The sequence below is a fragment of the Bubalus kerabau genome, chromosome 2 (assembly GCF_029407905.1).
Source record: "Bubalus kerabau isolate K-KA32 ecotype Philippines breed swamp buffalo chromosome 2, PCC_UOA_SB_1v2, whole genome shotgun sequence".
Lineage (NCBI taxonomy): Eukaryota > Metazoa > Chordata > Mammalia > Artiodactyla > Bovidae > Bubalus > Bubalus kerabau.
Window position 1 is genome coordinate 123,594,300 of NC_073625.1, and position 27,551 is coordinate 123,621,850.

Genomic DNA, 27,551 nt, shown 5'->3' on the forward strand with positions numbered 1-27,551 from the left:
CCAGTGCATAAGCTCTCAGGAATCCTTGTAAGAGTGTGAAGCCAAAGAACAGGAATGAAGGGAACACCTTGGCTCAGGAGGTATTTATAAGGGAGGAGAAACAGAGGAACAGGAAAGCCTCCAGCTAGTCCTTTGGAGTTTGGCAGCCATTCTGACAGCTTTCCCATTCCTAGGCTGATGCTCACTGCTTAAGTCCTGGGGGTACTGGATTTATTAAATTGCCTCTTTGTTCAGCTCTTGCAAAAATAATTTATATCTTAAAACCATTGGACATATTGGGATATTTGTCTGTCCTAGAAGAAGAGGAAACTAGACTCAAGTGCACAAGTTTACAGGGTTGGTAACCTGACGGAGGCAGGATGTAAGTATAACCATTCCAACAATTCTCTGGGTCCTGTAATGCCCTCCTCTACACAGAGAAGTAGGCTGTTCATTGTCCTTCTGTCCCTATTCCCTGCCCTAATGCACGGACGCACACCCATACAAAGTGGGTTGAGAAGCGAGGGTGGGAACTTCCCTAAGAGAATGAGCAGTAAGCTTTGATTCCAAAGGCCCAGGGTTGACTCCAGTTCTGTGAACGTGGACTAAGCACTTTCCTCCTCAAGCCTCCCAAAGGGGCCAAGTGGTCCTCCAGGGCTTTCCTACAGTCTGAGCTGGAGCTTCAGGACTTCACACGAAGGTGATGGACAAACAGCGAAATCACAAATTACAAACAATGAGAGGTCTAAGGTCATTAATCTGGCTTTTCTTCCTCTCTAAGAAAACGGAGTCATCGTGTCCATTCTGCAACCTCGAAGGGAACCCATATATCAAGCTCGCCTCCCCGGCCCCTCCTTGGCTGGCCCCCAGTGGCGCTGGCTGTCTGGCTGACACCAGGGTGTCTGCCTCTGGCCTCCAGGAGGCTGCGGCCCGAGCCTACAGGGCGCGCGCTGAGCGCCGGCGAGCGGCTCGCGGAGGCTCGGGCAGCAGGAGGAGCGTGTGAGCTGTGGGCGTCCCTTTAAGAGCGGCCGTCCGAGCCGGCCTCCGCCTCTCAGTCCGCCGAGCGCCGCCGGTCACCTGAGGCTCGCAGGGCAGCCGGCTGGCGGCGGGGCCGGCCATCGCGCTAGAGGAGCCGGGAGACGCGACCCGGACGCCAGGTGCGAGGAGCCGACTGCGAGCGTGGCCGGCCGGCGCCCGTCCGCCACGGAGGATGCGGGAGCGCATCTGGGCGCCGCTGCCGCTGCTGCTACCCTGGCTACTGCTGCCGCCGCCGCTGTGGTGCGGCCCCCCGGACAGTCGGCACCCGGAGCGGGAGCCCGAGCCCGGGCCTTTGCAGCCCTTCGACCTGCTCTACGCCAGCGGCGTGGCCGCCTACTACAGCGGGGACTACGAGCTGGCTGTGCGCGACCTGGAAGCGGCTCTGCGCAGCCACCGGCGCCTGCGGGAGATCCGCGCACGCTGCGCCCGCCACTGCGCCGCCCGCCGCCCGCTCGCGCCCCCCGGCGCTGGCCCGGGAGCCGAGCTGCCCTTCTTCCGCGCGCTGCTCGAGCGGGCGCGCTGCTACCGCAGCTGCCAGAGCCAGCGCCTAGGGGGCCCCGCGTCCCGTCACCGCGCCAGCGAGGATGTGCGCAGCGACTTCCAGCGCAGAGTGCCCTACAACTACCTGCAGCGGGCCTACATCAAGGTACCCAGAGCGCACACCTCACGCCCTCCCGCGCCTCCGAGATGTCTCGAGCCCTCCCGCGGCTCCCGTCTTCCTGGCCGTCGCGCGGCTCCTTAGCGGGTCAGACTGGGTCTCCTTGAACGGTTCTGTCTGTATGTGAATCTAGATATCTGGTGGCCCGAGCTAAGCTCTGTAACCAAGACTAGATGAATCTGGGCAAGCCATTAGCTCTTAAGGCATCCTCTTCTCTCTCAAAAAGAGGACTGCACTGATAAAATGTACCCATTCAGCACTAATGTCTGAACGATGGCAGAACCGGATCTAGTGTAAGATCTCCTCTCGCTTCGTTTCTTGGTGTAGCTTCAGCTCGTTTCTCTTCCATCTCAGCTCCCTCATCCCTCATACAGGCAAGTGTGCACCTTTTCTTTGACGTTTAACACAGAGTGTTCCCAGAACAGCTGAGTTAAAGGTAGACTTGCTCTGAATCCCATTCCTTTTTCTCCCTGCACCTACACAAAAAGGGAAGATCAAAGGTTAAAGAGGAGTTATGCGTGTAAGGGGTGGCTCTGTGCGAGGTAGTACTCACTTAAAGTACCCAAAGTGCTGACTCTTTGTCCTTTGATAGACCACTTCTAGTTTCTGGAAGTTAGCATCGTATTGAGTTGTTCACCATCAGATGCCCCTTCCTTTTGGTTTTATTTATTTGTATTCAACTTGCCTGAAGTTAGTGACGGGAGGTAAACAGTGTACTGACATTTTCCCCACAGTCACGATTTTGAAGATCCATGTGGATGCTTCAGCAGAGACAATTTAGTCTGTGTTTCTCAGTCTCCCACTCTCTCTTATCTATGTTTCTCTGAACTTATACTTTCTCCCCCTTTTTGTCTTTCTTTGTCCCTTTGTCAACGTCTCTTCTCCAGCTGTTGAAGTGGCAGCTCTGAGGGTTGGTTGGTCATGCCAGCCAATGGACTGGGCTGCATTTCTGGGACGGTGACAATACACACCAGGTGCAGATATGATGTCTTTTGCAGCTCATCCCACAAGGTCTTTGCAGATTTGCAGTTGTTGGTGGAGATCAGGAAATCATAACCGTAACTCACTCTTAACTCACAGTGCCCTGGCTAAAGTGTTGGATTCGTATCTTGAGCAAGAAATAAGGAGAAAGCCTGAATTCTTTTCAGCATATGTCTTCTACTGGCTTGTGCATCCTTAAGGATTTGCTGAGACATGTATTGATTATAAATCTGCTTTCTCTTAAATGATTATCACAGTTTTGGGTAGTCTTAGAGAAATCAGTCAGTAGTAGGCAGAGAGGGGCCTGTGAGTACCCAACAGCTGAAGGGACACTCGGCTGGTTCCCAGAGCAGAACGTGGGTGGTCCAGATTGGTCCCTGTAACACTGTCTTCCCAGGAGTCTCAGATGTGAGGTTGGCAGTCCCGCTGGTTGTTCTGTCACACATCTTGGGTACATTTTCCTTTTTCAGGTCTGGGAAAGGAATGTGTATTTATTTTCACTCCTATAAAAATAAATAACCGTGAGGTAATTCTCAGAATGTGAGTATCATTGGTTCTGTAATTATCCTTGCTTCACTGCTAATGTTAACATTTATCATGCTCCTGCTTCTATCTCCTGTTGAAAGTCAAAGAAGATGAAGCCATAGGTTTAATGTGCCTCAGTTTTTTGCAGTAAATTGATTACAGGAGCTAGTTGCTCATGGGTAGTTCTGTGGGTAAACTACCTGGTGTGGTTTGATGAACCAGTGAAGTTGAAGTCCTAAAAAATATGTGAGTTCATGTGCTAATTTCTGTTTTACCACCAATGTTTCTGAGAGCAGAACACATCTTGCATCTTCCTGTTCATTTCTACTCCAATAGGCACAGTTTCTTGGGTCTACAGAATTGATGACCTCTTAAGGAGGAGGTCTTCTGACCCCTTTGGAAATTCACTTTTGGTGAATTGGAGTCATCAGGACTATCTTTATGAACATCAAATAAGGTGTTCCCTCCACACAAGAAATCCACACTTTTAGCCTTTGCTTGGCTTCTTGGAAATTTGACTCATAAACACATACACACACAATCTTCTGAGCACAAACCAAAATTCTGAAAATAACAGAGTACCATTGGGCTCTGACAGGTTTGAATTCTAAAGTGTTCATTCCCTGATGGCAGATGTGGTTCCCTGAATATGCCTGCATATGATCATGGTGCCTTGTATTGCTGACTTACTTTGGACATCAGTAATGCGTTCTGCACTTGAAAAGGATAATCCTGGGCCAGATGGAATTCAGTGAGGACTTTGTAACTAAGATTTGAGATCGTGAATCCTGTGATACAGTTAGAGCTAGTAGACTTCCTAAAGATACGGAAATGTATTGGTTCTCAGCTAGGGGTTTGCAAACTCTGGGAGCTCTCCAGAGATGCTGTTGCTCCCCCCAAATTCCAGTTAGTGAGCAACTAATGGAAGCGGATTCTCTATGCTAGAGTATTGGAAGGGAGAGATTGAGAATTGTGAAATCTAAGGCCTGTTGATATCAATTTCTCTCATCATAATGAGGAAAGGAGAATCCAGATAGGAAAAGGGGCTTACCCAGTGTCACGTGTGATTTGCCTTGATGAATTGAGTATAGGACTGGGAGTCAGAGGTCTGGGCTCTGCCAACAATTGATCATACCTGTGCACACCCACTGCCCCCTAGGATAACCTCGGATCCCACAGAATGCTGAGTCCCCGGGCTATCCATTTGCCAGATTTGGACAGCTCCAGGAATGAGTCAGTCCTTGTGCTGTGAGGTAACAGACATTCATTGTATTTATCTTCAGGGCTGTTCTGTAGAATCTTCCTTAAGTCCTGGCAAGCTGGTAATTCCTCTGAGGTGAGGTGGTAGTTCTACTTAGATCCCAAGCACGCTTTTTTGTTTAAAGGCAGGGCAAGACTCTTTCGACTTTCAAATTCTATTATTTCAGATTCTATCATGTAACTCATAATTCACAGCCTAAAATCTAAGATGAAGCTTTGATCAGAATAGTCTCTGCTTGGAATCCTTCACAGGTTTCCCTTTGCTACTGTATAGAGCCCTCAGTGTTTACTGCAGCCTATCTGACCTTTAACTTTACCGGCTCAGTTTCTCCCTCACTCTGCCATCCTTCAGCCAGAGGGAGCAATGGATGCTTAATCTTTTGTGTCTGACACTTTTGCACATCTGGGTTTGTTTATTCTTTTTTGATAGGTGTAGAGGCTCTGGAATGGGATCAATCTGAGACTGAACTTTAGCTCTTCAATCTCCAGCTCTGTGACTGAGAAATTCACACAAACTTTCTAAGCTTTAGTTTCCCCATCTTGTAGATAATAGAAATAATAGAACCTAACTGGTTGGTTTAGGTTTAAGAGAGGATTTATATAAGGCACCCAGAACAGGGCCTATGTCTATTTCCAGAAACACTGGAAATGTATCTCTTATTATTAGTTATAATAATAGTATGTTTAATTATAATAGTAGCAGACTTAGTTGTAGTGGTAGTAGATTAGTTATAATAAGAGTAGTAGATTTTCCCACCGCCTTCTCTGTGTGTTCAAATGGTAACTATATAAGCATGAGCATATGTGCAGTCATGTCCGACTCTGCGCGACCCCATAGACGGCAGCCCACCAGGCTCCCCCGTCCCTGGGATTCTCCAGGCAAGAACACTGGAGTGGGTTGCCATTTCCTTCTCCAATGCATGCAAGTGAAAAGTGAAAGTGAAGTCGTTCAGTCATGTCCGACTCTTAGCGACTGTGTGGACTGCAGCCCACCAGGCTCCTCCATCCATGGGATTTTCCAGGCAAGAGTACTGGAGTGGGTTGCCTTTGCCTTCTCCGTAAGTTGCTTCAGTTGTGTCCAATTCTTTGTGACTCTATGGACTATAGTCCTGAAGGCTCCTCTGTCCATGGGATTCTCCAAGCAAGAATACTAGAGTGGGTTGCCATGCCCTCCTCCAGGGGATCTTCCTGACCCAGGAATAGAATCTTCATCTCTTAGATCTCCTGAATTGGCAGGTGGGTTCTTTACCACTAGTAACATGTGGGAAGCACAAATGTACCTATTTCTGTGACATCCTCTTTTCTTCAATCGGCAGCCCCCAACAGCCCATTATTTCTCCCTCCTCTGAATATCCACAGTAAAGAATATGATCCTCTCATATCATGTTTCATTTTTAACATTATTTTGGAGAAATTCATGTATGTGTTATCACTTATGTGAGCTCCTGGAGATCACAGAATGGTCATAGTCACTTTTGTACCTCCTAACGAAGGAGTTTCCAGATCTGGAAGATCAGTAGATAGATAATTATTATGAATCACCTGGGCATTAAAAATATAATTTAAAATTGGAGATTTAGGTTCATTAGGTCTGAGTTCCAGAGAAGGCAATGGCATCCTACTCCAGTACTCTTGCCTGGAAAATCCCATGGACAGAGGAGCCTGGTGTGCTGCAGTCCTTGGAGTTGCTATAGTCGGACGTGACTGAGTGACTTCCCTTTCACTTTTCACTTTCATGCATTGGAGAAGGAAATGGCAACCCACTCCAATGTGGGTTGGATTTTCTTTTTGCCTTATCTGTGTACTTTACAATCAGGAATACTTTGACAGTATCTGTTTTTCTTTCAGTGTTCCCAGCCATTTAGTAAAAGGGGAAAAAAAAAAAAAGAACCCCAGGGACAGGGGAGCCGGGTGGGCTGCCATCTATGGGGTCGCACAGAGTCGGACACGACTGAAGCGACTTAGCAGCAGCAGCAGCAGCAGCAGGTCTGAGTTCAGTCTCAGTATCTATATCCCCCCTACCCCAACCAAATACCTAAAACAGGGGGTGGTAGCAGTAAATGCTCAGCTTATGTTTTTGAATGAATGATAGCTTGGTTGCTTGTGTACAAAATATTGTTGAGAAAGATTGTTGCATGGTGATAGGAAGTCTTCTCATATTAGTTATCAGATTTCATGGCTGGTCAGTTGGGGAAGAAAGTTACAGAACTGTAGACTGCTTGACTTTTCACTCTTTTCCATTTGCAAGTTCTGGCTAATGTTGCAAACTTCCTTTCCCTCCCTCTCCATCTTTTCTCTAATTTAATCCTTATTTTCTAAAACTATGCTTCGGAAACTTCTTGACACGCTGTGCCTGCTTTATGTACATTTGTGGAATTTAAACAAACGTAAGAGAGATCCTTTTCTTTTTGCCTTATCTGTGTACTTTACAATCAGGAATACTTTGACAGTATCTGTTTTTCTTTCAGTGTTCCCAGCCATTTAGTAAAAGGGGAAAAAAAAAAAAAAGATATCCAGTGCTGTTTATTTTTTTTATTTTTACTTAAAACAAGCTTGTCCTTCCATGTTTTGTTTCTAAACTGGAACTGTGTGCCATTTGACATTTGTTTTTCTTCTTAAGATTAGAGGCGGGGGTGGGGGGGAAATGCAATTAAGTTAGGCAATTCTATCTCCCTCCTACAGTCATCTCCCCCAAATTCCTTTTTCTTGACCATAATTTATTTTATTAGTGTTTTCTAAAAAAGAAAAAAAAAGCAAGCTCAAAGATTTTCCTCACTCTTTTTCTGCTTTATCCATTTCTTTCTCCTTCTAGATGAATGCCTTAAGAAAAATGAGTTTGAAATCTAGATCACATGATATGTGCTGGATATATATTATTTTAGTTCAGAATAAAAGCTTTTCCCAAGTCTCATATTAAAATCTCTTTTTAACCCATCTGTAGACTACGTACATTTTTTCCACAAATTATTTCAAATAGGGAGTTGAATTTATGTCTTCTGGAAATAGTTGTTTTGAAATTTCCTAGTGGTTATTTCCTCAAGGGATGTGGCTTTTTTTCTTTCTTCTTATTACAATTTTTTTTTTCCAGGCTTGATTTATCAAAATCCACTAGTCATCATCTTTCTGTCCCACTAGTTAGGAAAGAAACCTGGGAACTTTTTGGTTTAGCCAGCTCTTAGGTCCTCCTTAGCTAAGGAGATGGAATATCAATTGTTTCCTGCTATGAGGCTGACTTTATGAAGGCCCAGTCAGCTCTTTATCAATCACTCATTGTGACTGGCAAATGGTAGCTTAAAATTCAGTTAAATGAAGGAAGCAATTGCTAACAGGTTTTCTCCTATTTTAGTCTAGTAAAAACTTTTCCCAAGTCTCAAACCTATAAAGGGATGATTTCTTTATAGGTTTTAATAAAAGGAAGTAATAAACGACTTGTCTCTCATCACAGATTCCATCTCTGAGACTCAAATGTATTCTGTCATGAATATCATTTGCTCAGTGATAAACTCCAAAGGGATAGGTGTGTGAAATTATTTTGGGAATGTTTGATAAAATGTCAGCTTGCTTTGTGAATGGAGTTTAAAAATTTTGAAAGGTGGATGGATTCATCTAAAATGAAAATTCTTTTGATTTGGTGTAATAATGATTCTTTTGTACTATTAAGGACTTGAGTAAAGATCTTAGCGAACTAGAAGGGACTCCAAGGGAATATCTTGTTCAACTCTCTGTCTCTTCAAGTTAAATAGTTGGTTTGGGACAGTGAAGTAAGGGTGAGAGAGGGAGGAATACATATTTTGCCTAAGAAATGTGGTCTTGTAAGAATGAGGAGTGATAATTATTAAAAGCATTAAAATACTACAACCGGAAGGACCCTCAGAAATCATAAAGTCTGTCCTTGTTACTTGATAGCTGATGGCCTCAAAGGTTCCATAATGAATCTAGGAGGATCAGCAAGTGGAGCTGGCTCAGAATGTCCACTGCTCTTCTGGGCTTCCCAGGTGACGCTAGTGGTAAAGAACCTACCTGCCAATGCAGGAGATGTAAGAGACACTGGCTTGATTCCTGGGTCAGGAAGATCCTCTGGAGAAGGAAATGACAACCCATTCCATAGACAGAGGAGAATGGTGGGCTACAGACCATGGGGTGGCAAAGAATTGGACAAGACTGAAATGACTTAGGATGCATGCACAGTGCTCGGAAGGGGCATGGTTACCTCCAGAGGGACAGTCTGGTAAATCAGTGGTGCCACTGAGACCTGCAATGGACCTGGTGCCTCCAGAGATGGAGCAGACACAAGGCCCAGCTTCCTGGACTGCCCCGCCCACCCTGCACTTTCATTCACATGAGAGGTAGGCCACAGTCAAGAGTCACAGTCGTCTGGTGGAAAATTTTGCATTTCTCATTAGGAAAAAAATAATTTCTCCTGTCTTTTCTTCCATTCAGCTTTTCTCCTATAATTCTTTTTCTGTTCTTTTATTCATCCCTCCTTTTCTGCTGACTGACATCCTAGCTATGTAATTTCCATGAGGGCTGGCCTTCATTTGCCAAGTGTCCTAAACACATTTTAAAAAAAAAGAGCTGGAGTCAGCCTTCTGTGTGATATGTTTCAGTGCTGTGTGTATGATTTGGGGGGTTTAGTACTGAGGAGAGCTGCCGGCTATGATCAGAAGAAGCTGATTTCACTTAACTATACCCCTCTCTGCTTTACTTTCTTTCTACATCTCTCTCTCTTCTTTCCCATTCCTTGTCCTGTTGATCTCCATAGTGAAATTACATCTGCCAAGGAGCAGGTTGAGGAAATCAATCAAGGGAAGAGAGAAGCAAGTAGCAGTCCAGGTAATGTCAGGGTTCTGATTCTAATAAAATGAAGCCCAGAGAGCCTCTTATTTAATTTGATACATAGACATAGGCATCTACTTCTATGAAATTCTTTTTATGTCCTTTTTACCCATACGATCTGTGCAAGAGTTGGGTATATGTTGGGAAAGATATTCATTTCCCTCTCCTCTTGGGTCCCCATCTTTCTGCAACTGCTTCCTGCCACATTCATAGAACATATGTGCTCCCACCCTTTCATTTTAGAGAAGGGAAAAATAAACTCTGGAAAAGAATCAAGTTGTCCACATGTATCCAGAAATTTAATGGAAGAACCAGGATTAGAATCTAAGAACCCTGATTCCTACCTCTGTGACATTGCTGATGACCACTATTTATAAGACACACACTGAATACCTGAACTTGCCAAGGTTAATATCATATGCATAGCATGCCACTTACATTATTTCCCAAATGAGATATACCTTGAAAATAAAAGCTACCTATGAATGTTATTCCTTGCACTACTGTTCTGCCCACTACTGGGAAAAGCTCAGAAACAGAATCCTGGATTAATACTGTTCTCCAATAAACCTAATGAAAATGAATGAGCAAAGAATCTTCTTTGGAAGGGAAATTAAGGTATAAGAGCCAGAAAGAGGGAGATCCAAGATGTCAGATTTTCCAGAAGTTCAGAGCTATCAAAATGATTCTGCTGGAATTCATTATCTACAAATAATAGATTCAGTTTTTCTGCAAGCAATGAGACACTGCTGAAGATTACAGTGTAATTATATTGGAACTCTGGAAAAGGAATGGAGAAAAGCAAAAGACATGATAAAATAAATAAATCTGAAACAAAACAGAGGAACTGTTAACAAACCCTGAATCGCAATAAAGCTAATTGAGCCAGTTTTGATTTATTCTTTCTGCTTGAATGCTAAATTTCTAGTTTTCACTTTGCCAAGATCAATAGGCTTGCATGAAGAAATCAACACAGAATTAGGACACCAGACACAGTGGATTATCTTAAAGCCAGATTTGGCAGGTTTCAAAAATGATCTCAAATTATAGTATCAAAAACTAATCCAGAAAGCCATAAAAATTATTTCCCCACTGAAGTAAAAATTATTTCTTAGTAATATTTTTCAGGCTGAATCCAGGATCAACAATCACCATTTGATTGTAGCCCAAGGCATTTAGAAATGCTACTAGGGAAGGAGATTTTCACAATCATTGTTTCTATAGGATGACCAAGGGCTCAGTCACACAATGAAGTCTGCAGGTTTTTGGATCAGTAGGTACTTAAGTTTGAGCTCCTCAGCCTTGGCTTACTGATATTTGGGATGATTGATTTTTGTCGTGATAGGTTGTCATTTGCATTTTAGGATGGCATCATCCCTGACTTTTACCTACTAGACAGCAGTTGCAACACACTTCATATTGCTTCTAAGCTGTGACAACCAGAAATGTCTCTGTACATTGCAACATGTCTCTCGGAGTCAAAATCACCCTATTTCAAGAACCACTGACTTAAACCTGTAGCCATATTTAGGATAACTGGACGTTAAGATTAGACAAGTACAAATCAAGTGTTTGACAACATATGCTAGATGGCACTGGGCCCACTGATGAATCATATTTATGAAAAAGTTTGGCTTTAGCTTGATACCTTTTATGAGGGGAATTCCAATCGAAATAGAGCCTCTTTCTCCAAGATGCAAATCACTTGGCTTATATTCCTTAGCTGGTCTTCCCTCATGGCTAGGCTAGTTCAAGTTGCAGGAAAGACCAGAGTAACTAGCTTCTCTCTACTTATTATTGAAATATGACAGCATAGGTTACTTTAGCAATACAAACTAATACCTTTCAATCGTGAACTCCAAACTCCAGAATTAATGTATTTTTTATTCAACTTGGAAAGTACCCAAACTCAGTCATTTAAAAGTAATCCACTGCAACTCTTAGTTTTCTTGGGGTTAGTTTTTTTATCACGTATGCTCTTAGAAAACAGCTTGACTCAAACCCAAAATGCCATCTTATAGAATACTGGAAAGTGGGAGAAATGAGAGGGGATCAGAAGAAAAAGGAATGATTGTGAGATTGAGAGAGAAAGAAGCTCAGAGCGTATTTCAGTCCTTTTGAGCTGTATAACAGAAGACCATATGCTGGTGATTTATAAACAAAAGTTATTAATTATCTATTAATTCTTAGAGTTCTGGAAACTGGAAGGTGAAGACCATGGTACCTGCAGTTTCAGTGTCTGGTGAGAGTCATGCTCTGCTATAACCTCTCACATTGCAGGGTAATTTCTGGACCTCTTTTATGAAGGCATGAATTCATTTCTTCATGACCTAATCAGCTCCAAATGCTCATCTTGTAATACCTTAGGAACTAGGTTTCAACATAGGAATATTGGGGAACACAAACATTCATACCATAGCAGAGGGAAATGCAGAAATAGATGGAGAAAGATGGAGTGATGATAGCAAAAATTAATAAAGGAAGGCAAGAACAGTAAGTTAAAGTCTGAGAGGGCCCCGTATGTGAAAGGAGTTTACACAAAACAAACATGCATGTTGCATTCTCTGAAATCCATGTCTCTGTAGTAAAACCAATCATTCAGAAGCAGATCTTGGTCGTTCTTCACCCAGAGGCCCCATACTTGGTTGAGACATTTCTGTCATGATAAGGCCCAGGGTAACAGGGCCATTCAGTTTCTGTGTGGAACAGAAAAGGGAGGGATGTCTTTGGGGAGATTTTACATGACCTGCACTGAATGTTTACCAAATGTTAAGGGAAAATGCCATTTTTCCATTTCAGGTTTCTTTGAAATCCTAGATGGAGCTAAATGTTCTCCTTTTCGTAATAGGATCACTGATTAAATGGCTAAATGGTGTATCTAAGATCCCCCAGCTGGTAAAGAGTCAGAATCTGAATCCAAGTTTTTCTGTGACAAAACTAGAGTTCTCATTCACTTCTCACAACTTTGGTTTTGATGTGAAACAGGCCTATATTCATTGGAAGGACTGATGCTGATGCTGAAACTCCAATACTTTGGCCACTTGATGAGAATAACTGACTCATTTGAAAAGACTCTGATGCTGGGAAAGATTGAAGGAGGGAGGAGAAGGGGATGACAGAGGATGAGATAGTTGGATGGCATCACCGACTCAATGGACATGAGTTTGAGTAAACTCCGAGAGTTAGTGATGGACAGGGAAACCTGGCGTGCTCCAGTCCATGGGGTCACAAAGAGTCAAACAAGACTGAGTGACTGAACTGAACTGAACTGAGGCCTGTATTGAAAAGAGTTCTTTCTTTTATTATATGACACTGGAAAAGTTCACATGTGTACATATGAGTTCCTTATTTGGAAAATGGGGATACCTACTTCCCTGGCTTCTTGTGAGAAGTTAATTTAAAAAAGAAAAAAATATTTTGAGTTCATCTAGGTCAGCATTGACACAGAAGTACAACTGATCCTTGAACAGCACGGTTTGAACTATGAGGATACTACAGCATTGCATGATCCCGTTGTTGATTCTGCAGATTCAGAACCGTGGATAAAGAGGACCAACTGTAAATTATATGCAGATTTAAAAAGAAAATTATTGGAATGTAGTTGCTTTACAATGTTGTGTTAGTTTCTACTGTCCAGAAAAGTGAATCAACTATATGTGTACATATATCCCCTCTATTTTGGGTTTCCTTTCCACTTAGGTCACCACAGAACATTGAGTGGAGCTCTGTAAAGTAGGTTTTCATTAGTTTATAAGCAGGTTTAGACCACACAGAGCTTGGAGCCTCTATCCCTCCATATTTTTCAAGGGTCAACTTATTTCCTTGCCTCATAGCTGCTGTGCAGAGAGGAAATTTGTAAGGAAATATGAAAGGTGAAAGAAGACTTAGGCATTATGATAAATTAAAACAATAAGTACAGTACAGTACTTAGAGTAGGTAGAGAAAACTTGATTACACACAAAACAAAAATTTGACCTGCTCAGTTAGAGCTCCTAACTTCAAGTTCAATGCCCTAGACATTTGAGTGTAAGCTTACTGGCCTCCTTTCAGCATCAGACTAAAACAGAAGTTCTTCTTATTGATATCTTGAGATTGTTTTTTGCTGCTTTGAGAACAGTCCTTTTCCTCCTCCCCATTTCCTTCTCCATCCCCCAGATTTCACAATTTCCACAAGATTGTGGTCTCTTCTTTGTATTTGTCAAAAATGGACTCTGTTCAAACACATTCCAAACCTTTGCTGTTTTCTGTTAACAGATAAAATCTCTTCCCACAGACCAACACACCCTGGGAATTTTAAACTGCTTTAAGCCTTTTCACCACCCTGATCTAGAGTACTCCTGGGAGATGGCCTAGGTTTGGGAATCAACAAACATCTCTTCATCATAGACACCAAAAATAAGACTGCTTCTTGTATGACAGGCAAATGGGAGAGTAGCTCAGATAAAATAGAGGGAATTATGAGTTCAGAAATCAGGCGGTTTAGGCTGTGTCCCCAGGGATGTCTCTAATGCCTTTAGGTCTCTATTTGGACAAGGGCAGAATTGGACCAGATGGCTTATAAGAACTCTTCTACCTCTCTCAGCCTGAAAGTGAAAGTTGCTCAGTTGTGTCTGACTTTTTGCAGATGCATGGACCATACAGTCCATGGAATTCTCCAGGCCAGATTACTGGAGTGGGTAGTCTTTCCCTTCTCCAGGGGATCTTCCCAACCCAAGGATCAAACCATTGTTGAATACTTTTATGGACTGGTGCAGTGAGCCAAACAATCTATCTACGGATAAGAAAAATGATGAGATAGTGTAATGGAATACAAAGTGGTAGAATGGAAGTTTGAAAGGTCAAAAGACAGGAGATACTTTCAGTGTGCCTGATGCTAGTCCTCATCTTTGGACAATCATTTTAAAATAAAATTTGAAAAAGGACATGCTAATATTTAATTTGGTAGAATTTTAAGAAGTACAAGACAAACTAGGGCATGAGCAGGAAGGACTAAAAGATATAAATAAAAGACTCAGAACTGTTTTATGAGAAACAGTTGGAATAGGGATGAGTAGACTAAACAAAAAAAGAGGCTTTGAAAAGATCATTATCTGAGACAACTGTTCTGGATCTTTATGGCACCTAGGAATTGAGCAAATTGAGCAAGTAGGACCAAGTAACAAAAGTTATGGAAAATGGGATCTCGGCTCAAATATGGAAGACTTTCCCAACACTAACAGCTGTTCAAATATAATAAATACCCCAAGAAGAAGGTGTTCGAACATAAGTCAGACAGATACTTATATAGGGAGGTTGCATTTAAGGTTCATACATTAAAATGATGTTGAAATAAGATTTTTTTTCAACTGCTGCTGCTGCTAAGTCACTTCAGTCGTGTCCGACTCTGTACGACCCCATAGACGGCAGCCCACCAGGCTCCCCCGTCCCTGGGATTCTCCAGGCAAGAACACTGGAGTGAGTTGCCATTTCCTTCTCCAATGCATGAAAGTGAAAAGTGAAAGGGAAGTCACTCAGTCATGTCTGACCCTTAGTGACCCCATGGACTGCAGCCCACCAGGCTCCTCCATCCATGGGACTTTCCAGGCAAGAGTACTGGAGTGGGGTGCCATTGCCACACCATTTAATTGTATTTCTATTTTTAAAATAGTTTACACATTTATAAATGTTACTTTCATTTACGGTTATTGGAAAATATTGACTGTATTCCTTGTACAATACATCCTTGAGCCTATAGGATAGATAAGATTTAGTATATTTTCCAATCCAGAGTTAATAAGACTCTATGATCTTATTAATGAAAATTTGGCTTATATCCACAGATGGTGTATCATTAAAGATTTTTTTCATTGGAGAAACTGTGCAGCTTTCTATCCTGCTTCTTAATTCTGGCTAATGTACTCTTAGAGCTGGGTCACCAGCACACTCCCTATAAATAAGGATAAAGGGAAAGAGAAAAAAAAAAAGTGCCATGGCCTCAAAACACACTTGGAAACACACACATGGAATATTTAGCAGTAACTGCATCCATATGTATGATCTGCATCAGTTGTCTGATTTCTGGCTCAAGTATTGCTGTGATAACATCTGAAAAGGATTTAGTTGCACCTCCATAGGACCAATGACAGTTTTAGGGTAAATGGGTGACAACCGATCAGAGCATCCATGCTTAGAAATTGAAAGTGCGTGCACCTCTCTTAGCAAGTACAATATACTCCGAAAACCCAGTTTCATTCACAGAGCCTTGGAGCTGCTATTCTAATTTGCTTTGTTTGTGTGCTATCCAGAGGCTAAACTGAAAAGCTGGCCATATTTCACACTGTAGTTCAGTTATCAAACCTTTTGCCAATGTCAATTCTTTTCAGTTTCACATATGAGTTGCTAGGGGGTCTGCCCAGAATATTATGTTTCAGAATATTTAAAGAATATTAAATGTTCCTAAATAATATTTAAGAAATTCCTTTATCTGGCTCCCTCTCCTCTGAAATTACTTTATTACTTTTTAATTGGGGGACGGGCGGCAGCAGTGCCTGATACTCTTGGGGAGGAGGGGAGTGAAAGTCCAGGTTCCCTACACTAGGAGCTGACCAAGGTCAGGGGTCTGCAAGATTTTTTCCCCTGGTATTTGGCTGGAGTTCCGAGGGTATCATCACAGATGTTCCTCTCCCATTGTCGTAAATATTCTGTTCCTTTAACTAAAAGGAACATGCTTTGGGGGGGACTTTTTGTGTCTGCTCCCATTGGTATGTCCAAGTTACAGGTTTCTGCAGTCCAATCTAGGATGCACCAGTTCAGTTCAGTTCAGTTGCTCAGTCGTGTCTGACTCTCTGCGACCCATGGACTGCAGTACACCAGGCTTCCCTGTCCATCACCTACTCCTGGAGTTTGCTCAAACTCATGTCCATTGAGTTGGTGATGCCATCCAACCATCCCATCCTCTGTCATCCCCTTCTCCTCCTGCCCTTGACCTTTCCCAGCATCAGAGTCTTTTCAAATGAGTCAGTTCCTTGCATCAGTTGGCCAAAGTATTGGAGTTTCAACTTCAGCTTCAGTCCTTCCAATGAATATTCAGGACTGAATTTCATTAGGATTGACCGGTTTGATCTCCATGCAGTCCATGGTACTCTCAACAGTCTTCTCCAATACCACATTTCAAAAGCATCAATTCTTTGGTGCTCAGCTTTCTTTATAGTTCAACTCTCACCTCAAACATGGCTACTGGAAAAACCATAGCTTTGACTAGACGGACCTTTGTTGGCAAAGTAATGTCTCTGCTTTTTAATATGCTGTCTAGGTTGGTTATAGCTTTTCTTCCAAGGGGTACATAGGAGACAAAAGGAAAAACCAGGAAATTTATCACTATGTTCAAGGGCCAGGTCCTTAGCCTGCACACCTCTTCAGGCTGTCTTTCAGGGTCTTCCTGTGTTTTTGGTCCAGAGGTTTTTGGTGTGCTCAAGAGAAAGTCTAGGGAGAAATGAGTTTATTTCACTTTGTTCAGATTTAGAAGTCTTCATGAAGATTCTTTTAAGTCATCTTTAAATTATAGTGATGATGATAAATACAATTTGAGTGGGCTTGATTTCAAAAAACTCAAAGTAATCTGTGTTATCAATGCTTTACCACAAGAAAACTACAGAAAAGTCTTTCTAACAAAACTCTAGTCAGATTCACCACCACTTCCACCACAACTGGATTTATGTTAATGAGGTGAAGTTTGGAAAGCACCTAAGAAGGGGAGGGGAGCTGGTTGCAGGGTAATAAGCCTTGATTGAATGGTTGGAACTATCATTCCTGCCCACTGATTGCCAGAGAGGAGAGGGGGACAAGAGGTCGAGTCACTTACCAATGGTCAATGAGGTAATCAATCATGAGTATAATGAAACCTCCGTAAAACCCCCCAAAAATGGGATCTGGAGGGCTCCTGGGTTGGTGAACAAGGAGAGATGCTGGGTGAGTAGGGCATTCGAAGAGGGTTTAGAAGTTCTGTGCTCCTTCTCCATACATTTCCCTCAGCCTCTTATCCACTTGGTTGTTCCTGAGTTATATCCTTTTATAGTAAACCAGTGATCTAGTGAGTAAAAACAAAAAATAATCTCACCACCACTGAATCATTCCTAAGTAGATCGACTAGTCTGTGTTATGGTTCATGTCAAGTTGTTAAGACTCTTTCCTGCTTTGGCTTTAAAGGTGTAAAATATCCCAGCCCTTTGGCTAAGCTATCACCTGCCTGCCTTTTTACTTATAGATCTGTAGAGGAGACCCCTCTGGTATACTAGATTAAATGTGATTTAACACTTCATAAATAAATAAATATGCAATCAGTTCATTTTCCCAACAGGATATTTAATAAAAATTTATTTATCATGTTACATGTGGGAGACTAGTTTATTTAGGATTTAGAATAAGAAAAGAATGCTCCTAAGAAGCATTCTACGACAGTAGATGAGATGGTTGAATGGCATCACTGACTCAATGAACATGAGTTTGGGTAGGCTCCAGGAGTTGGTAGTGGACAGGGAGGCGTGGCGTGCTGCAGTTCATGGGGTTACAAAGAGTCGGACATGACTGAGCAGCTGAACTGAACTGAAGAAACAGTTCTCTCTCTCTTTTTTTCTCAGTGTTCCAAAATCCATATGACATTCCCATAATGTGGCTCAGTTGGTAAAGAATCTGTCTGCAATGTGGGAGATGTGGGTTCAGTCCCTGGGTTGGTAAGGTCCCCTGGAGGAAGACATGGCGACCCACTTCAGTATTTTTGCCTGGAGAATCCCATGGACAGAAGAGCCTGGTGGGCTACAGTCCATGGGGTTGCAAACAGCTGGACACAACTGAGCGACTCAGCCCAGCGCATGTTCTAGATTACTATGTGTAAGTCTTTGACCTCAACATTCAAACATGGCTAACAACACTGATTTTTTTTTTTGCGCTTGGTAGGAACTTGACACTTGTGTGTTGAAATTGAACTGTCAACTCTCCTACAACATGAATTTTTTGTTTAATACTCCTTGTGATTAGGTATTTGAAATTACCATTCTGTGCACTTGGTCATAATTTTTAAAGTGGGCTCTTTCATGGGGGTGCCAACTTTATAAGTCAATTTATGATTATGAACATGAGTTTAGGTGGGTACACTGGAGACAGTGTTAGAATAAGGAGCTAGGAAACTGTGGCTCTAATTAGAACTGTAGCACCAACTCTCTATTGTGATGATGAATTTTCCTTTCCTGGACTTCAGTTTCTCCACTTATAAATGAAATGTTTGGAATGTATAATCTTGAAAGTCTCTACTAACTTTAATATATTTTAATGTGTGGCTGAATATTTCCTCTGATAAAACAGGTCATTAAAAGTTAGTAACCTGTGAATTTCAGTGATTAAACTGTTTGCACCTCAGTAACTACCAGTATCTTATCCTCAGTTTTAAAAATTTTGATGTTATAGACTAAAATGGTAACCTCAGGCAATATAAAATACTGACTATATTGGAGAGGAAAGCCAAATAGGCAAGCTTTTGCAATCAAAGAAATGTCTTTTTTTTAAGAAGTATCAGTGTCTGAAGAAATATTTTGATCTCATCACTCAATTCAATAACTATGTCTCTCTTCTCTATATTCAGTGTTAAAAAACAACATATTTTCTACACAGTTCTACAGACTTCCTTCTAAAAATTTATAAGCTAATAGTTAAGATTCAGTTTTATTCAACATTTTCATTATTTCCTGTAATGACAAGGACAATGACAATGTCAAGATGAGAATATAAAATGTTAATACCAATTGTTCTTTATGAATAAAGCACTTTGAATATCAAAATTTAGGCAAGACCTCTTATTTGAAATGAACCTGTTTTTTGCTGCATAAAAAAATTGGTGCTCTGTCATCCATTTTGATTTCAACATGTCTTGTTCTAACCCACCCAGTGTTCTGATTCACAATATGAGTTAAACCAGAACATTGAAGTCTTTTCCATGATGCACAGGCTTTTAGTGATAAATAAACAAGCTACTCTCACTTTTTCCCTTGCATATGTACCAGTTGACCAGATAAGATTCTTCTCTAATGGATTATCCAACTATACAACAAATTATAGTTATAGCAAAACATATAGTAATAACTGTCCTTCCATAGGGTATTATTGTATTGTTATGTGCCATCTTGCAGTCATTTGAAAATGAAATTTTGCAGAAGCTCATTCTTCTTTTTTTCTAGTCATAATATGTGTTATAAATTTTAGCCCTTTTTTGGTATAAACTTCTTGGCAGTATTATTTAGTGTAATTATTTTTGCTACAAAGAGCATAGCTTTGCAACATGTATTTTTTATCAGTTATATTATTTTTAGTTCTGATATTTATTACTGTTTTTATCTCTACTATTAGGCTTTAGTGAATCACTAAAGGATCATTTTTTTTTTTTTTTTGGTAAAATGGTGCTATATCAAAATATAGCAATGATAATAGAATGGCAAATTTAATAATGATAAAACAATCTATAAATATTATAAAGTAAGAAAGATTAAATGCACCTTGATAACTGAATGGTAGCTGATAGGAAACTCCCAGAATGGTGCAGCAAAGAGCTTGTATGACCTTAAGAATGTCATGATTATTAAAACCGTAATGGTACCTATGGCTTATTCATGTTGATGTGTGGCAGAAACCAACACAATGCTGTAAAGCAATTATCTTCCAATTAAAAAAAAGAGAAATTTCTGTGAAAATTGTAGTTAAACTTACATTTTCAGTTAGTTAAATATGCCTTAACAAAATCATTTTTAAGTCTGAAACTGTTGGTGATCCATGTAATAAGCCATGGACAATGGATATATTTTAAGTAATACTGGCCTAGAAAGTAAATAAGATGATGTTTTGTGACCTTCAACAAGTTACTTAAAACCTCTGTCTAAAACAAGGTTAAGTCCATAGAGATGTTGTGAAGATTTTTGAGAGGATACCCATCAGGCCCCTAAAACAGCACCTGGCTCATAGTGTAAGCATTTAGTACATAATAATTGTTGCTGATGTTATATTATTATCATTACTCTTTTTCTAATGGGTTGCCCATCATCTATTATTCTGTATCACATATGTCTTATATAACCTTAGAATTGTGACAGTTCTAATTTTCAGACGTCATCCTCTTAATTTTTAATTTAGTAGTGTGAGGTTAGCTCTATCCTGCCTGCCCGCATGCTAAGTCACTTCAGTTTTGTCCAACTCTTTGCAACCCTATGAACTGTAGCCAGCCAGTCTCCTCTGTCCATGGGATTCACTGACAAGAATACTGGAGTGGCTTACCATGCCTTCTTCCAGAGGAATCTTCCCAACCCAGGAATTAAACCCACGTCTCCTGAATCTGCTGCATTGGCAGGGATATTCTTTATCATTAGAGGCACCTGGGAAGCCCTAACTCTACCCTAGTGCTCTTTAAATCCTAAATGGTATACACTCTGATTACAAAACATAGACTGATTCCACAGACCCCTGAAAAAGTCTTTAATTTCTTTGAGGCCATTTCCCTTTCCCTGGAATGGGGGCTACTACTAATATTTACTCTATTTATGCAACAGGTTTACTGTAAGAATCAAGGAAATCATTTTGAAAATTTTCAAGTGCTGTACAAATGTAGTGTAAAAGCAAGTAATTTATTCATTTAAGACACGAATTCTTTAGTAAATTGTTTTATGTCATAAAATTACTATTACTATAACAGTAAAACTTTCTATTTTATTTTTTACCACACTAGGCTTCTCATTTTTCCTTGAACTATGGCAACATCCATACTAGCCATGAAGTTTAATAATGTGACCTAAAAGTATTTTTCCAAATGCTTTTGAGCTTGCATAAATCAAATATGGGCTGTGTAGACTTAAGAGAGCATATGTAGAGGTTTCTTTTTGTTCTTGAAATTTTTAAGATCTCTGACTTCCTTTAATACATTCCAGACCCATGCATGCCTTTATCCCTGGGGGGTGGGGAATAAGGGAGTGGAAGTTGTTGCTTGAAACAACACTTGGAGCAGGAATTGTTTGATAAGGCCAATGGTTAGAATATTTGCAGCTTCTTGTTTTGAATTCCTATAATAACACCAGCTCCCAAAGATGATCTGGCGATTTGTGGGAAAACTAGAGGCAATCAAAATTGGGCCTTCAAATGAGACTTTCTAGATGTGATACAGGGCTTCCCTGGTGGCTTAGGTGGTAAAGAATCTGCCTGCAATGAGGGAGACTCGGGTTCCTTGAGTTGGGAAGATCCCCTGGAGAAGGGCATGGCAATCCATTCCAGTATTCTCGCCTGGAGAATTCCATGAAAGGAGCCTGGTGGGCTACAGTCCATGGTGTCACAAAGAGTCAGACACGACTGAGTGACTGACATAGCACACAGATGTGATTCAGGAGGTAGAAAGAAATGAAGGAATGTGACTGTGTGAGAGAGGTAGGAGTTGGCTCCATGGTGTAGTAACTGGGATCTCAATAGCTTTTAGTTTTTAATAACTGGAAAAATCATAGGGTTGAAGTTATATCAGAGTTATACCTTCTTAGGGCTTAAAAAATTTTTTTAAATCACTTGTTTGTTTTATCTGTCTCTTTATTGACTGGCTTTATAAGAAGCCAGTGGCTTCCCTGGTGGCTCAGTCGGTAAAGCATCTGCTTGCAATGCAGGAGACCCGGGTTTGATTCCTGGGTCGGGAAGATCCCCTGGAGAAGGAAATGGCAATCCACTCCAGCACTCTTGCCTGGAAAATCCCATGGATGGAGGAACCTGATAGGCCATGGGGTCGCAAAGAGTCAGACACAACTGAGCGACTTCACTTTCTTTCTTTCTTTTTCTTTCTTTATAAGAAACCAACATCATTATTTCTGACATTCAAACACATGGGAAAAAATCAGTGTTGGAAAAATCAGAGCAATTTCTTCAAGTCATGCAGCGTATCAGTGACAGAGTCAGCATATGCAGAACATACCCCTGCATTCAGCTTCCTGAACTGGGCTCTCTTTGTTTCCACATGGTGAAAATGACAACAGAAATGAAGAAAATCAATCACCTCTCATCCTTGCATCATCCTCAAAAATTGATGAAGTTCATTCATACACACATCCTCACTTCATCATGCCAACCCTGTGAGAAGGAAAGCTGAGGTTCCCTGGTTTGTCCAGTCAGACACTGAGAGAATGTCCAGGTTTTCCAGCCCCAAAGCCAGTGTTCTTACCAACATGTCACAGCTGTTCTCTTTTCAGATTTGAAGAGTACTTTGTAACCACAGAGCTATCAATTCTAGTAAGTTTCCATTTCAAGGTCCTCATGATGCAGCTCATCTGTTTCTTTATCTTCTCTAATATGTGGTGTTTCCAAGCTAAAAAGATTCTTATTCAGCCATTTGGCCGTCTCTTTGATATATGGTAGCTTCTGGCCTTGTTGGATGTCTGTGCTCACTGATCTATGACAACATGGGAGGGGCTGGGTGTGAGAATACTGTTTCCAGCCAAGAGCTAGCACAGTGGCACAGCTGAATGTGGGATCATCCCAAAGCTTTTCCCATCTGAGGTGGAATACACATCCCCCTCTTCCTTCCTTGAGCCATCTGGGTAATAGTCTCAATTGTCCGTTTCACATAAAAGAAGTTAACAGTTGTATGGTCCCCGATTATGTTTGTCCAGTTCTTGGGGTATGTTTGGATTTCATTTGTAAACATACTACTTGTGCTCTGTGTAAACACTGATACACAATGTGGATTCCATTCTCTGATCAGCTAAAGGTCAACACGATTTTCAGAGTCTAAGATGGTACACTAAAAGAGATGGTTTACAATTATACATGGTTTTGTTGTTTTCATTTTGATTTTGCCTTTCATGATGCATTTACTTGTCTTTCCCTTGAGTTGTAATAAGTTAGATTTACAACTTGTTTTTGAGTTTTCATCTAAGTTGATGTATCGTCATGGATTTAGCTCTCTCTTTTTCTTACTCATTTTGTGGCCCAAGAGAAATTTCCACTTAAATCCCTGCTCTTAAAGTCTTGGATGGGATTAGTGGTTCTTTCTCACTGGGAATTATAAGCAAAATATTGAATACTGTATCATTCTGAGGAGTTTCTTTATGTTTCATAGACTTTGGACTTAAGGTACAAGTCAGTTTTAAACCCCTCTGTGTGTATAGCTTTGTAACTTTGGGCAAGTTATTTAATGTCTCTAAGAATCACTTTTGTCATCTGGAAAATGAGCATGATAATAAGCCTCAGTTTTGCTGTCTGTAAGATGAACAGCTCCTAGAAGTATTATGACAATTAAGTGAGCCAATTCATAGAAAATGCTTAGATATGCCTAACAAGTTATTGGAGAAGGCAATGGCACCCCACTCCAGTACTCTTGCCTGGAGAATCCCATGGATGGAGGAGCCTGGTAGGCTGCAGTCCATGGGGTTGCTAAGAGTCGGACACGACTGAGCGACTTCACTTTCACTTTTCACTTTCATGCATTGGAGAAGGAAATGGCGACTCACTCCAGTGTTCTTGCCTGGAGAATTCCAGGGACGGGGGAGCCTGGTGGGCTGCCATCTATGGGGTCTCACAGAGTCAGACACGACTGAAGTGACTTAGCAGCAGTAGCAACAAGTTACTAGCATAAAACACATGCTAACTTTTCTGGTAGAATTAATAGATCATACCTTGGGAAATACTAAGTCTATCCTTTTAGTAAGTTTTCAAATTTGTAGTATTGATTTAGTTTGGCTTGGCTGTGGCAAAATTGTCTTGATTTACCAAATAATTGTAGATGCTCAGTCAGGAAATTTGGATAATTGTCCTGGTCATTCCCTTTCTAGCTGCATGACTTTGGACAAATAATTTTATATCTTTAATCTGAGGTTTCTATTATGATAACGAAAAGTAGCATACTTATACTTGTTCATCTTTGTAGAATTATTAGGGAGATATTTCTTTCTTGTATTAGCTGTATAAGAACTTTGTATATTTCAAAATACTATGCATATGTGGCTTCTTATTATCCCAGTTTTATCAATTCTGCTTTTGGGCTGGGCAGAGCGGAATGTCAAATGAATCTAGTGCCTTACTGTTGTTGCTGTGTTGTACTCAAGCACAACCAAACTGTTATATCAGGTCTGTTGACCTTGAGTCAGCCTTTCCAAGGCCACCATTGTCCCAGTTTTTCTGGCACTGGGCCTGAGTTCCATGGAAATTGTGGGGAAAATGTGAATCAGTGGGCTGTTTTACTTGGCTGCTAAATTTGGTTCACTATTTCATACATTTGGACAGATCTGTATTGAATGGTTCTCGTTGCTACCAGCAACCAGGGTCATAGAATTGAAGGACATCAGACATGCAAGAGAAATGAAAAATAACTTCCCAAAGTAATGCTTTCTGCAAGAATCCCAAAGCTAGGACTGTTGTGCTGAAGAAAGCTAAATAGGAAACGTAGCTCATGGCTTGAGATTTCCTGCTTGTAACTCAAAACGGATGTGGATAGAGATGTGAGGATGTGGTCCAAGGCTTTGTTTTCCTGGGTGGAAGAAATAGCATTAGACTGCTGTTTAGTGTTTATTGCAATGTATATAGCCTCACAGGTGCAGGCAATAGAATAGAGATTAATTTGCCAGATCAGCACATTCCCAAATCTGGTTAAACAGTGTACCGGATCATTAGTCATTGCTCTGTATCAATGTTTGTGAAATTCTCAGAATTAAGTCACGTTACCTTGGTTTATGCTGCACAGTGCTATTTTTCTTCTTGGAAGCAGAGGTGATAATAGGGAAAGGATATGCATTTCTTACCATATGAAAGGAAACCCAAATAACTTCAATGGAATCTTTCAGTGAACAATATAAACTTATAGTATTTAATCTTCAATTTTCATGGAAGTTTTATTAAAGATTCATGTGGTAAGTTTTGCAAGACTTAAAAACAAGCCACTGACTTTTCAGTTATTTCTAATGTATCCACTGCTAATCTGACAGCAATGATAATATTTAACCAAAATAAGACAAAGGAAACAAACAGTCCTTATACAGTCACTTACTTGATCCCCACATCCTGTCACATTTTTACCAGTGCCATCTACTGGTCTCCCTCTTGCCATTCTGGATACCTTTCCTGATGGTTTCAGCTTCTTGTTTGTCAATTTATCACTGCCCTTACTTTCATCGACTACCAACCTTGGTGAATTCAACCATCACAAGGGCACTGCTTTGAATGTTTTCCTTTAATCTTCTCAAATATCTTTAGTTGATTTTGCCTTACCAGCTCCATAGTATTTCAGAACTTAGCTTATTTCTTTCTCTACTTACCTTTCTGTCCAAACCAACCCTATGGAGAGCTACTCTAAGTAGTCCCTTGGATAGGGGCCTATGGGCATTTGCAATGTAGTAGGATTGCAGTCACTCTTTTTCATAATTTTCCATCTTGTCAAGCTTTGTAGGGCTCAGCTGCTATTCACTAGACTTCCCCAGTGGCTCAGCAGTGAAGAATCTGCCTGCAATGCTGGAGACACAGGAAACAGGGGTTCGATCCCTGGGTCAGGAAGATCCCTTGGAGAAGGAAATGACAACCCATTCCAGTGTTCTTGCCTAGAGAATCCCATGAACAGAGAAGCCTGGCAGGCTACAGTCCATAGGGTCACAAAGAGTCAGACACAACTGAGCACGCACACATGCACCACTATTTGCTGAACGCTGAAGATACTGTCACACGGCCATGCCTTTAAGGTCTACCACTTCCTGTCACTGTGTACTCACAGCTAGGGTTTTAATATTGTCTGCAAGTTTTCTGCTGGTGTTGTTCAATATTTTTACTTAGAGTTGATGTCCAGAATTATTTATAGTCCCCAAATATGTAATCCTTTATTCTAGGAGTAACTTTGTCTCCCACATTACAAAGGCAAGCCTTAATAATGGGCAGTATTTAAAGTGATGTGTTGGGGGAAAAAAGGGAGGGCATGTCTTAATGAGACATTAAGAAAGTGAAATTAATAGGCATTTGTATTGCTTTTGTTGATAGGAAGGAAAAGGAAAAAGAGGGAGACCAGAACTGACCCAGAGATTTGGAGACTGGGGTTTGTGATTCCATGAACATAAACAAATATATACGAAAGAAAGTACAATAGGGAGAGAGAATATGAATTTCCCTTGCCACTTCTGTTCCTCTTTGCTCTTGTAAAAAGTCTAATTATTTGTGCTTAATTACCTTTCATAAAATAGAATAATTTATTGCTTCAAATAAATGAGCTTCCAAAATAAAAGGGCACATACCAGAGACAAAAAAAGAGTTCAAGTCCTGGCTTCCAGAAAGAATAATCCTCTTAATAAATCAAGTTTAAGCTCTGTAATGTCAGATAACTAAAGCAGCATTCTGTCTTTGGAAACATGCCCTACGTCCTTTGCCCTTCCTCTTATTTTTAAAAATAGCCATGTTGGTGAGATGCAGCTCTTAATGGGGATATTTTCTAGACTTTTTATGTCTTTCTGAAGCACCAGCTATTTTGCTGAGCCAACTCTCTCCTCAGAGGGTTTTGCTTTTTAGCAAGTTGAAGATTGACAGAGTCGGTGCCAAGTGACACATGCCATGGGGTTGTTTTTTGGTAGCAAGTTGTCCTGAATATCTATCTACATGGCCCTTGTGTATTATTTCAGCAGACACACATTTCCTCTTTGATAGAAATATAGTCTGACAATGACCTACTGGGAAATGTGGCTTCACATCCTTGATTACACATAAAGCTCAGATCAGCTTCTTTCTTCCTTTTCTATAATGTTCTCTTTAAAATTCCAGCCTTTTTGTCTCCTGCCTTCCCTACTTCATAGAGAATGTCAAAACACAAGAAAAAAATACTGAGTTTCCAGCATCCTTTTCCTCTCATAATGTCAAGATGCCTTTTTACTCTGCCAGGTCTATGGATTCTTAAAAACTTCATCATACTTTTCAGGTATCCAAGTTGTCTATTTGTTGGAGGTTTGTCTTCTGCCCTATTTCCTTAAACTTTTATAGATGGCATTAAAATTATCTATCATAAACATATGTAATAGTGCCAAATATTCATTTACAGACATCGAGGTATTTCTTTTCTTCACCTAAGTTGTCAGTGGTGCCGCGTGCTTGTAACAACCCTCTCTTTCCTTGAACTGGGAAGCAGCCTGGGACAGCTTATGGTATGATTTCACTCATTGTGATTTAGGGAGAAGCATGAAATTGAGAGTTTATATTAATTAAATTTAGTAACCATTAAATCAGGGTAATGAATGTGTTCACTTTGTGTTTCCATGTGGCAAAAAAT

The 27,551-nt window shown here is 40.9% G+C and overlaps 1 protein-coding gene across 1 annotated transcript in view; it reads left to right on the top strand.

The window, feature by feature from the left end:
• Positions 1-1,044: 1,044 nt before the first annotated feature.
• The window catches only part of P3H2 (prolyl 3-hydroxylase 2), a 175,459-nt gene continuing 148,952 nt past the window's right edge, over positions 1,045-27,551 (top strand). Inside the window, exon 1 of the mRNA XM_055568708.1 lies at positions 1,045-1,663. Within this exon, the coding sequence (XP_055424683.1) occupies positions 1,190-1,663 (474 nt within the window). The 5' untranslated portion in view covers positions 1,045-1,189. The remainder of the gene's footprint in view (positions 1,664-27,551) is intronic.